This window comes from Mustelus asterias, chromosome 24 (genome assembly GCF_964213995.1).
Source record: "Mustelus asterias chromosome 24, sMusAst1.hap1.1, whole genome shotgun sequence".
Classification (NCBI taxonomy): Eukaryota; Metazoa; Chordata; class Chondrichthyes; order Carcharhiniformes; family Triakidae; genus Mustelus; species Mustelus asterias.
Window position 1 is genome coordinate 3,927,938 of NC_135824.1, and position 13,277 is coordinate 3,941,214.

General features: G+C 44.3%; 1 protein-coding gene across 1 annotated transcript in view; it reads right to left on the reverse strand.

Annotated features, from left to right (window-relative positions):
* spg11 (SPG11 vesicle trafficking associated, spatacsin) overlaps positions 1 to 13,277 on the reverse strand; it is a 162,657-nt gene that overhangs the window by 13,147 nt on the left and 136,233 nt on the right. The window contains exons 33-37 of the mRNA XM_078241193.1: positions 7,625 to 7,762; positions 6,222 to 6,355; positions 5,961 to 6,068; positions 3,978 to 4,146; positions 1,484 to 1,560 (exon numbers count right to left, since the gene is read on the reverse strand). Of these exons, the coding sequence (XP_078097319.1) occupies positions 1,484 to 1,560; positions 3,978 to 4,146; positions 5,961 to 6,068; positions 6,222 to 6,355; positions 7,625 to 7,762 (626 nt within the window). The remainder of the gene's footprint in view (positions 1 to 1,483; positions 1,561 to 3,977; positions 4,147 to 5,960; positions 6,069 to 6,221; positions 6,356 to 7,624; positions 7,763 to 13,277) is intronic.

Below are 13,277 nucleotides of genomic sequence, written 5' to 3' on the forward strand. Positions count from 1 at the left end.
GCCCAAATAAACCCAATCGCCAAATTTAAACAGTGGTATTCATCACCATTGCCAGTACTGAACAGTCAGGGAACGGCAGATACTCCAGGCAGAATTTTACATTACCCACCGAGTTTGTAGGCATGGGATGAGTGTAACATTTGTCGGATAGCCTTCCCGACACGTCCCCCCCACCCCCTGAACTCCCTACCCCCACCCCAGCCTCTCCAAAATTTTATGCTGGGAAAGGCGAGGCCTCCCTGCCCGTGCCCCAATTGGGGCCCTTAAATGGCCAATTATTGATCACTTGAGGGCCTCAATTTTCAGGTTGGCAAGAGGAGTTCAGCAGCAGCAGGTTCAGGCCTCAGGTGGGAAACCCTTCCACCTACAGCCTCCATATAACTAACTCCCACCACCTCAATCAAAAGGGCTCCTAGTGTGGGCTCCTCCGCACTCTAGCCTCCCCCGCCACTCTGCCCACCTCTCCAGGCTACACAGTGGTTAGCACTGCTGCCCCATAGCGCCAGGGACCTGGGTTTGATTCCTGGCTTGGGTCACTGTCTGTGTGGAGTCTGCACCTTCTCCCCGTATCTGCGTGGGTTTCCTCCGGGTGCTCCTGTTTCCTCCCACAGTCTGAAAGACGTGCTGATTAGGGTGCATTGACTGTGCTAAATTCTCCCTCAGGTGCCGGAGTGTGGTGACTAGGGGATTTTCACAGTAACTTCACTGCAGTGTTAGCGTAAGCTACTTGCGATATTAATAAATAAACTTTAACTTTAAACCTACCCGCCCCGCCCTGAGGCCACTAAAGATTACCTGCTCCCAGCGTTCCCCCCCCTTCCCAGCTCCTGTCCACAGTAGCTTTTGGTACTGCAGGAACTAGAAATTTGCCAGCCAATCAGATTGTCTGACAGCTCTCTGAGGCGGGACTTCCCCCTGAGCGAGGGGCCGAAGCTGATGAACGCTTGTTGAAGAGTGGAATGGCCATGGGCCAGGCAGTGTCGGTGGGGATGTGTTCTTCACCCACTGTTCAGATGGTGGACAGGGAAACCACACCATCAGGAAAATCCTATAGCAAACAGGAGAGACATCGCTTGTTGTCTCCTTAAATCCTCAGATACGAAAACCCTGTGATGTCACTCACTACACAATTCAACATCTCATGCTAAAAACCTGTTATCTGAATGAGACACTAAACCAAGGGCCGACCTCCTATTTCCTCAGATGGACAAGGAACCCCCAGCATTATTAGGAGGAGGTGGTTGATCTGCTGTTCCGGCCAACATTCCTCCTTCAATAAATGCCACAAACTGGTTATTCATCTCATTGGTGCTTGGTAAACAGTTATTGAGTTTGTCTACAGAGTTTCTGCATTTCAAGAGCAATTCATATACACAAGGTTCTATATAGGTAGCAGTATTAATTTTCATTTTGTAACAATAGATTGCACGTGAGAATACATTCAATACAGTTTATAAATTAAATGTTAAACATCGACAGTTACCTTCGAGTAGCTCTCAGCAGCATCTTTGAGAAATGTCAAGACCTTCAGAAGCAATCTCTTCAATTCAGGAGTCACCTCTGAAATATTGTCACAGAATACAGGTCACACACCTTAGAGAATCTCAAAATCATACATCAGAATTAGGATGCACGGTTTAAAAAGAAATACTGAGTGCATTATGCATAACTGAGTTCTGAAATGTATTAAAATGTTTATCTATAACAGCAGAGCCAAGATTGTCCCAGTAAATGAAATTACTACTGAAAATAAACCCGAATCGCTCTACCTGTAATACATTGAAAAATACTTTTGGAAGCGAGATTCAGATTATTTGGGCAATTGCTCAGTTTTAGACAATGAATTTCCTCCCACTCAACTCAAACAAACCATTTGCAGCCAGTCCATTTAGCAGATTGAAAAGCCAAATCCACAAAAAGGAATCATAGAATCTACAGTGCAGGAGGAGGCCATTTGGCCCATCGAGCCTGCACCAACAACAATCCCTCCCAGGTCCTATCCCCATAATGCCATATATTTACCCTCTTAATCCCCCCAACATTAAGGGGCAATTTAGCATGACCAATCAAACTACCCTGCACATCTTTGGACTGAGGGGGGAAACCGGAGCACCCGGGAGGAAACCCACACAGACACGGGAAGAATGTGCAAACTCCACACAGACAGTGACCCGAGGCTGGAATTGAACCCAGGTCCCTGGTGCTGTGAGGCAGCAGTGCTAACCACTGTGCCGCCAAGCTGCCCAGGAGACTATTTAGAGCTTGGAATAAAATTATAGCTGCACAGAGTAACAGCACAAGGAGTTCAACATTTGGAATGGGGGAGGGGGGGGCGGTGGTCGAGGTTCTGAGAGATAAAACAATCTGGGCAGAGTTAACCAAACCAGCACAAAAGATGAAGATTTAAATGAGAGTTGCGCCTAAAACCACTTGGGTTCCTGTTTTCCAGGCATTTTGATGCTGGTTTGAGATTCAATTTGCCGGATCAAGCTCCACCTACAAACCTGGTCACACTCGTAGGTTGACATGGAGAGATTCCACAGATTGTGCTGGTTTTAGGAAGACTCAAGTTGGGTCCATGTTTTTTTAGGCACACCGGTACGAGAAGGCCTGGTTTAGAAACATTTTCTTCCCTCCAAGAATATTAAACTTACCATGAAACCGGTCTACACAAATGAAAGCACTGAATAGTTCAGCGTGGTCTTTATTTCCATTTTCAGTGATTTTAAACCCGGCTACTTACAGGAAAACTCAACACCCTCATTAAAAAATATATATATTTTTGCTGAGAAATTAACTTTCCGTTGCATTAGAATAACACCAGCGTACCCATTTCAAATACACAAATACTTTCTAAGAATGTATTTATTTCTATTTCCAAGCTGTTGGTTCATAAAGATCTCGTGTTGTGATAGAGTCATAGACGTATATTTCCTCGGGTGGATGGAGCTATTACAAGGGGGCATAACTATAGGGTTCATGGTGGGAGATACAGGAAGGATATCAGAGGTAGGTTCTTTACGCAGAGAGTGGTTGGGGTGTGGAATGGACTGCCTGCTGTGATAGTGGAGTCAGACACTTTAGGAACATTTAAGCGGTTATTGGATAGGCACATGGAGCACACCAGGATGATAGGGAGTGGGACAGCTTGATCTTGGTTTCAGATAAAGCTCGGCACAACATCGTGGGCCGAAGGGCCTGTTCTGTGCTGTACTGTTCTATGTTCTAGATAAAGGCCCTTCAGCCCATCGCATCGGCACCGGTCAAAGATAAACCACCCAACTATTCTAATCCCATTTTCGAGCACTTGTGATGCTAAGGCAATGGCCCAAGTGCACATCTAAATATTTTTTAAATGTTCCGAGGGTCTCTGCATCCACCACCCTTTCAGGCAGTGAGTTCCAGACTCCCACCACCCTCTGGGTGAAATAGCTTTTCCTCACATCGCCTCACCTTTAATCTCTGCCCCCTGGTCATTGATCCCTTCACCAAGGGGAAACATTTCTTCCTGTCAACTCGATGTCCCTCAATTTTATACATCGCAATCATGTCCCCCCTCGGTCTCCTCTGCTCCAAGTAAAGCAACCCCAGTCTATCCAATCTCTCTTCATAACTAAAACTCTGCAGTCCAGGCAACATTCTGGTAAATATCCTCTGCACCCATTCCAGTGCTATCACATCCTTCCTATAATGAGGATTCCAGAACCTCACTCTATCTGTGGCCTAACCAACATTTTATGTAGTTCCAACATAACTTCCCTGCTCTTAAACTCTATTCCTCGGCTAATAAAAGTATACCATATGCCTTCTTAACCACTTTATCCACCTGTCCTACTACCTTAAGGGACCGGTGTGTATGCTCACCAAGGTCCCGCTGATCCTCGGTGCTTCCCAGGGTCCTCAACTCTGATGTTTTATGGATTATTGTAACTGAAATCCGAAAACAAAACTCAGCAGTTTCCCCACTGGACACTCACCCCAGGGTTGTGATTCTATGATTTTAAGTTGTACACGTGCTGCCCCTTCGTGGTTTTCCCCAATCTCGCGACACATGCTGAAGCAGAAAGCCACCATGTTGTGTTTCTCACTATCGCCAGGGAGACAGCGCTTGATGTAGTCTAACAGAGCAGTCTTCAGGTCTCCATTCTGTATTTCAGTAAAAAAAAATCACTCAGTAAATTATTTGGAACACGAGCAGGATTAAAAGACTGAATGCTGGTAAGTACACAAGGTGTGCCAAAGTAGCAGGATTAGTGCTAATAATGGCTAATCCCCACACAATGGCATCCTGATCTACATTATATAGGTCCAGATGCCTGGTGGTAATGGCACTAAACTCAAAATCCAGAGATTGAGGGGAACACCAGATAAAATGAAATGTAAAAATCGAATGGCTTTACTGATGTCCATCAGGGGAACCTGCTATCCTTCCCCAGTCAGGCTTGTATGTGACTTCATCAACACCCCATCCACCACCTGAAACATTCACTCCCTCCCCCACTGACGCACAGTGTGTGTACACCATCTACAAGATGCACTGCTGGAACTCACCAAGGTTCCTTTGGCAGCTTTCCAAACCCATGACCACCACCATCTAGAAGGACATGGACAGCAGACAGACAGCAGCACCATCACTTGGAGGTTCCCCTGCATTCTGACTTGGAAATATATCGCCGTTCCTTCATTGTTGCTGGGTCAAAATCCTGGAACTTCCTCCCTCACAGCACTGAGTGTACATACACCACATGGACAGCAGCTGAATGAAACCGTTCACCACCACCCATTAGACAATAAATGTTGCCTTTACTAACGATGCTCATATGCCAAGGATGAATTGATAAAGAATTCCATTCTGCACTGGAATACTGTGTGCAGTATTGGTCCCCTTATTTGCGGAAGGATATATTGGCCTTGGACAGAGTGCAGAGAAGGTTCACCAGGTTGATACCAGAGATGAGGGGTGTTGGTTACGAGGAGAGACTGAGCAGATTGGGTTTGTACTCGTTGGAATTTGGAAGGCTGAGGAGGGATCTTATAGAGACCTATAAGATAATGAAGGGGCTGGATAGGGTAGAGATGGAGAGATTCTTTCCACTTAGAAAGGAAGCTAGAACTAGAGGGCACAGCCTCAAAATAAAGGGGGGTCAGTTTAGGACAGAGTTGAGGAGGAACTTCTTCTCTCAGAGGGCGGTGAATCTCTGGAATTCTCTGCCCACTGAAGTGGTGGAGGCTACCTCATTGAATATGTTTAAATCACGGATAGATGGATTCCTGATCGGTAAGGGAATTAGGGGTTATAGGGATCAGGCGGGTAAGTAAGTGGAACTGATCCACTTCAGATCAGCCATGATCTTATTGAATGGCGGGGCAGGCTCGAGGGGCTAGATGGCCTACTCCTGCTCCTATTTCTTATGTTCTTATGTGCACTATGCAGTGATTCATGTGCCCTTAGGGCAAAGAGGGGTGGGCAATAAATGTGTCTGTGCCAAAGCTACAAACTGCCACAGAACAAACACTTTCAAAAAAGATTCAATTTTATTCCTGAATACCAAACCTATTATCTTCCTATTGCAACACACAGGCCAGAATTCTGGCTTAATATTTCACCTGTAGATGACTAGTCTGAGATCCCTCAGTCATGTATAACATTATCAACTTAGTAAATGTGCTCTCATATTGGTGAGGTGTTCAAACTCAAAACCTTTGCACCTTGTAGTAAACAATAAGGATGCCAACAAACTGGTTGGGTGCATTGACCCGAACAGGTGCTGGGCTGTGGAGATTAGGGGGAATTTCACAGTAACTTCATTGCAGTGTTAATGTAAGCCTTACTTGTGACTAATAAATAAACTTTATCTCAGAAATAGACCGCAACTTAGAAAAATGAGAATGGAAGATTCTTGAGGAATTGCTGTAATAACCACTTTCCCAATCCGTCTCCCCAGACAATCCTCACCTACCGATTCAACATTTTTCCGCAGCAGCATTTCAAACCTATGATTTTCGTGCAGCAGGTCAAATATGTACGTCATGTCATTGTATCGGCCAATGCCAGTGACCAGCCGCACCTGGGGAGAGAAGAGGATATTTACACTCTAATTAATTCTCTTTCTGATGCTTCTTTGATACTTTCACTTAGTTAACACACGCTACTCAGTAAGACTTGAAGTAAAACAGAGATTTGCCTGTTGATATACAGCAATGTATGAATGGGTCCATACCATGAGGCTGTACTCCTCCTTGGGTGCCAGGTGTTTGTGACTGAGATGGCGTGCAGCTTGCAGCACTCGACTGATCCCCTCCATGTGACAGGTCAGGCTAAAGCAGTCGTGTGCCAAAATGAGCAGTTCTACAGCTTTAGGATCCATGAAAAGGGAAGGCAGACAAAAAGACAAACATCAGCTATTTTACATCATGAGAAAGAACGAAAGAACTTCCAATTCATGCAGCACCTTTCGTGACTTCATTACTTCCCAAAGCATTTTACAACTAATGATGAATTTGAGAGTTGAGCCACTAATCGCAGCAGCCAACTGGTGCACAGCAGGATCCCAAAACAGCAACAAATAACCAAATCATCTGTTTTTAGATGTTGGTAGAGTAGATAGGTTTTGGTTAGGTACGGCACCAAAAGAACATCTCTGCTCTTCGAATGGTGCCACGGGATCTTTTACATCCACCCAAACTGGGTAGAAGGGGCCTTAATTTGGCATCAGATCTGAAATATTGAGCCTCTGATCCTGCAGCATTCCCTCAGTACTCTACTGTGCTGAGTGTCAGCTGAGATTATACATTCAAATCTCTGGCTTGGGGCTCGAGTCCAGAACCTCCTGATTCAGGGGCGAGAATGATGCCACTAAGCTGGGATCGAGTGCATTCTCCTGGGAGCCTGCAGTCAAGGCTAAAGCACCCAGCCTATTATTGATAACAAAGGCAAGAGAAGCAACCGCGCCGATCAGACACAAGCTCACCCTCTTGGCATTCACACAGTATTCAATAACAAATCTCAAAAATGGATAATGAAGGGGGGGGGCAGATATGAGGAGGGCTGTGAGAAAAGGATAAGAGTGTGAGATTACTCGATTACTTTCAAAGAGCTGGCCCAGGCATGATACTCATTCAATAACACGTAGAGATTCACTCTGATTTTTACTGGTAGAGGCTGTGGAACAGGGGCCAGTTAAAACCTCCCCCCTGATTTTGGCAAAAATACTATCCCAAGCCAATGGTCCCTCAGTCTCCAGTTGGATGTCAACCCAGTATTTATAAACCATGTTCTTGACTCCACTCCCTGGGGCCAACTGGATCAGGGTTTGAAATTCCAACTGGGAGGCAGGAATGCTGCCAATAAACCAAAGGCTCACTCCTGACCTAAAGGGCGCGGGGAACGAGAACAGCCGCTAATCTAGAGCCAGTGCCTTAATTCAGCTCAGGCCATAGTTCTCTTGGGCAGAATCGATGTTTCTGAGCAATCTGGAGAGCTGGGAATTGGCAATCTTTGGAAAATTAAAGTCAGAATTATGAAGAAGGCTGGCATTTCTCTTTAAACACAAAAGATTAATGTATACCAAGTCATTTTATTGCACAAGATACTGGCTATAATGTAAAATTTCCAGGTACTTACTGCACTCCAGCTCCCCATTTGGAATGGATGAAATTTTATCCAATAGCTTGGTGCCAACGAGGATTGGGTCTTGGCACAGTTTAGCGAGCTGTAGGAAGGCCTCTTTACCATTGAGGAGGTTATAGATCGGCCTCACTCCTGTGTACAAGGACAATGAGTAGAACAACAACCATTACTAAGGTGAACTACATCTTTTTAAACAAATATTTGTTTTAGTTAAGGTGACATTTCCAGGAACAAAGTCCCTTTTCTGAAACAGGGCAGGTTACATTGCCATCCCTAGATTGTTTCGATCTGAATCCACACCAGATTCTGGCTGAAGGCTTTCTACTTTGTTGACTGAAAAAGCCAAAGTTAAATGAAACTGGGCAGTTTCAATGCAGCAAGTCACCAGCACAAAGCTGCATTCCCAGTGCAAAATATGAAGCTTTAATCTCCTGTGGACTCAAAGGGCTCCTCGATAGAGATGAAAGAAATTCTCTGAACAAACTGCTTTGTGTAAAGAAATTTTGTTGTTTGTAATTAAGCAGTGATACAATTTACAAAGTGTTTAGCTAATGTACATGAAAGTAACGAGAGAATCTATGATCAACTGGCGCCTGCAGTTCTAATGAGACTGTATGTGAACGGAGGGAGGGGGTGCAACATTGTCAAATGTGCCCTCTCTCAGAGATGAATCAAAGCTTTGGCTGGATGTTAAAGATCCCATGACACTTATCAGAAAGGCACAGAGAGCATCAAGAAGGTAAATGGACATTGGTTTCAGGTATTGTTTATGGACATTTGCTGTTTGTCATTTTTATAAATGACCTGGATGAGGGCGTAGAAGGATGGGTTAGTAAATTTGCGGATGACACTAAAGTCGGTGGAGTTGTGAACAGTGCGGAAGGATGTTGCAGGTTACAGAGAGACATAGATAAGTTGCAGAGCTGGGCTGAGAGGTGGCAAATGGAGTTTAATGCGGAAAAGTGTGAGGTGATTCACTTTGGAAGGAGTAACAGGAATACAAAGTACTGGGCTAATGGTAAAATACTTGGTAGTGTGGATGAGCAGAGAGATCTCGGTGTCCATGTGCATAGATCCCTGAAAGTTGGCACCCAGGTTGATAGGGTTGTTAAGAAGGCGTACGGAGTGTTAGCTTTTATTGGTAGAGGGATTGAGTTTTGGAGCCAGGAGGTCATGTTGCAGCTGTACAAAACTCTGGTGCGGCCGCACTTGGAGTATTGCGTACAGTTCTGGTCGCCGCGTTATAGGAAGGATGTGGAAGCATTGGAAAGGGTGCAGAGGAGATTTACCAGGATGTTGAATGGTATGGTGGGAAGATCTTGTGAGGAAAGGCTGAGGGACTGGAGGCTGTTTTCGTTAGAGAGAAGGTTAAGAGGTGACTTAATAGAGGCATACAAGATGACCAGAGGATTAGATAGGGTGGACAGTGAGAGTCTTTTTCCTCGGATGGTGATGGCTAACACGAGGGGACATAGCTTTAAATTGAGGGGTGAGAGATGTAGGACAGATGTTAGAGGTAGGTTCTTTACTCAGAGAGTAGTAAGGGCGTGGAATGCCCTGCCTGCAACAGTAGTGGACTCGCCAACATTAAGGGCATTTAAACGGTCATTGGATAAACATATGGATGATATTAGAATAGTGTAGGTTAGATGGGCTTTAGATTGGTTTCACAGGTCGGCGCAACATCGAGGGCCGAAGGGCCTGTACTGCGCTGTAATGTTTTATGTTCAGTTCTACGTAATGACAGTGACTGTATTTTAAAACTCAATAGTTGTGAAACACAGATTTCCTTAAGTGTTGGCGACTATTATAAAATAGTTGCTACTAAAGTTCTAAATGATTTTGCTCATCAAGGTGCGAGATACTAAGAACTAACCCTTTTTATAAAATATATAGATATATGCTCATTGCTATCTCTAAAAATTTTAAACTGGACAAATACGTAAAACAGTTGAATCAATGCCTGAGAGAGATCCCGAACAAAAAAGCTACCTGGCTTTATTGGGGAAACTCGCACTTCATTACGCCTGAAGAGACACTAACAGTCCACATGATAAAAGCAAATTACTGCGGATGCTGGGATCTGAAACCAAAAGGGCAAATACTGGAAAGTCTTTGTCAAATCTTTGACAAAAGGGTCATCTGGACTCGAAACGTCAGCTCTTTTCTCTCCTTACAGATGCTGCTAGACCTGCTGAGATTTTCCAGCATTTTCTGTTTTGGTTTCACCAACAGTCCACTGTGGGCTGAACGGACCAAATTCAAAGACAGATATATAAACGCCATCGCCATTTCATAACCAAGGTTGGCCGACAGGGATATGCTTGTCTGCCAAGATAAAGGGCAAACAAGCTTCCTTTCAATTATTAATGGTTGAGGTTTTTAACAATCTCGGTGACCCAGATGAGGGATACGCACTCTTTGTCAAGGTCAATGTTTAGAGATGGGAATCACATGACATGGGTCTTTGCCTTGCTGAACTGTGATGTCTCAGTCTGTGGCTTACCATCTAACTAGCAGCATCACAAACAAGGAGCTCTGGCCCAGGTTGGACACCTGGTCTACACTATTCTACATCATTACCTACAAGACTGATTCATCGGTGTGCCTAACTCATTGTGTGAAGTCAACACCACCAGAAAGGGCAATTCTATAACATTGGTTCCTCAGCTCACCGATCCCAGTGAAGGAATACCTCATTGGACTTTCTGAAATCCACATAAATCAATATTTCTTGTCTCTGTGGTCTCTGCACTGTAAATCTTTATTTTCTCCATCCCTCCGTTTACCGTCTAAATGCAAAAGAGGCAACATTACAACCCTCGTGTTTCGATGTGCAAATAAACTAACACTTTGATTTCACCCTTATCTTGAGTTTGCAGTGGGGTTATTAATAGAAAATTGGATTGCATCAAGACCATGAGGTTGGAGAATTTGCCTCCATGTATAAAAAGGAAAACAAATCAAAACAGCTTTCTGTTTACGGATGGGTGGCGAGGGCAGAAATTAGTGCTGTTTAAAATTAACCTCCCCCCTGTCCCTAACAAAGGTGTTTACTGGAGACGGCGACACAGTGGTTAGCCTCACAGCGCCAGGGACCCGGGTTCAATCCCAGCCTCGGGTGAATGGCTGTGTGGGGTTTGCACTTTCGTCCCATTTCTGCGTGGATTTCCTCCCCACATTCCAAAGGTGTGTGCGTCAGGTGGATTGGCCATGGGAAGTGTGTGGGTTTACTAGGATTGGGCAGGGTAGAGGGCCTGGGTAATGTCAAGCGAGGTGGTGTAGACTTGATGGGCCGAATGGCCTCCTTCTGCACTGTAGGGATTCTATGATTACAAGGAAAACTCGTTACATTACTACACCACTTTTTAATGAAAATTAATTTTGATGCAAGTATTTCCAGTTCTCGTTTCTCCTCTCCTGAAGGTGATAAGTCATATTATTTCCACCAGCAATGACAGCCCCTTATTCAAGTGTCCGTCTCCTTATGTGGGCCTGGACAGCAAGTGCTGGCAAGCTGTTCCATTTTGGGGAGGAAGCCCCAGTCAATTTTGATCCCACCTTTAAACATCCATACATTCAATTGTTGCATCAGGAGGCCTCTGGGGTTTCTTGCTATCTGCAGACACTGGGTCTATTTTAGCAATCCCTATCAAACTCTAAATTTAATATTGTTCAGACTCACTAAGTGGAATGTTTGGCCCCTCTCACCAGAGGCATTGTGTTTGGAATATCTGCAGATAGGGTAGACTTGCACGCTGTTTATACAAAAAGCCCAAAAGAGGGTGGGCTTTTTAAAAAACACAGCAAGTGCGGCACGGTAGCACAGTGGTTAGCACTGCTGCTTCACAGCTCCAGGGTCCCGGGTTCGATTCCTGGCTCGGATCACTGTCTGTGTGGAGTTTGCACATTCTCCTCGTGTCTGCGTGGGTTTCCTCCGGGTGCTCCGGTTTCCTCCCACAGTCCAAAGATGTGCGGGTTAGGTTGATTGGCCAGGTTAAAAATTGCCCCTTAGAGTCCTGGGATGTGTAGATTAGCGGGTAAATATATGGGGGTAGGGCCTGGGTGGGATTGTGGTTGGTGCAGACTCGATGGGCTGAATGGCCTCCTTCTGCACTGTAGGGTTTCTATGGGTTTCTATGGTTTCTAATGATCTGGAACATGCTGTCTGTCAGGGTAATGTGGCAGAAATGATCAATGATTTAGAAGGAAATTGGATGGACACTTGAGGGAAATAAACTTGCAGATCGAGTCAGGGATGGCTGAATTGTTTCACCAAGAGCCAGCATAAAGTTGATGGGTTAAATAGCCTCCTTTTGTGCCATATATGACTCTGAGATGACAAAGAACTAAAATCAAAAACATTTCTTCATGAGAGTATGTGGAGACCACACAGCTGAGCCCCATTCTGAACTTGCCATATTTCCACCCCAGTTTGTTACTGGTTTAAGCAGAAAAAATTCTCAAGCATAATGTGATGTTGCAATGTGTGTATTGTAACGTGATATGTGGAAAATGTACAAGAGACCCTGGCTAGGTCATTAGGCTCGAACACAAAACATGTCTGTGCAGGAAAGCTTAGAGAATAGGTTGCAAAAGGGAGGTCTCCAGTCAGAGTGAAATCTATAAATGCTGCATCTGAAATTGACTCAGACAGGCAGCAAGAGCCATGTCAGCAAATAAAAGATGTATTTAATTTCTGAAAACTCATGGTCATCGTCTCACGAGTGTCAGGCATTCCAATGTCTGGGGCTCCCTGTTCTCCATCAGTTTAAATTTAGTTTCCTTCAGACAGTGGCCAGAACTTTCCAGCTCCCCAACTCTCCTCCCCCCCCACCCCCGCCGCCTCACTCCCCCAACCCATACAGTGGGTTTTCCCATGATAAAGGATGGTATACGCAACAGGGCCGCCAGTATAAAAAGATTAATGTTCCAGGGAAAGACATTCAGATCAAAGAAGGGCCTCTACCAGAAATGTTACGCTGACCAATCTCAGATGCCGTCAGTCCTGCACTTTCTGTTTTGATTTCAGATTTCCAGCACTTGCAATTTTTCTTCTTATCTGGAGTGCTGTTCTATGATTAATGATATATAAATAGGAAATAGTTTGATGTTTTAGAATACTGTAATAATAAGCAGATGTGACTAGAACAGGCACGTCTCAGTATTTCAGGGACCTCATACCCTAATGTATAAGTATCTGTTTCAGCATTCTTAGCAAAGCTCGCATTACCTTTGGAGTTCCTACAACATAAAAAAAATGCACTTAAATCAACTGCTTTTGAAGTCATGAGGCAGGTTTTGTAAAAGAAAACACATCTTGCAGACTTCAGTCATCAAACTTTTGTACTTGTTTTAATAAGTGAAGCCTTATTCATTTATATTTGGAAAAGTTTCTGAATCCCAAATGACCTTTGCATTGATGTCATTGCACTGCCAGCATTTCTGATAAAACCTTATCTTTGAAGACCAGAATCAAACACATCAAAATTAATTTTCTTTATAAATGCCATGTATCCTTTTGAGAATTAAACAAACAACGGAACAGAGCACGAACTGCTTTGTGGGCTGCACAATGATGGAAAAGTAGAATATATTCAGGTGGGTAAATTTATTTCAATCAGCTAAGCCAATAAATTATTAGGTA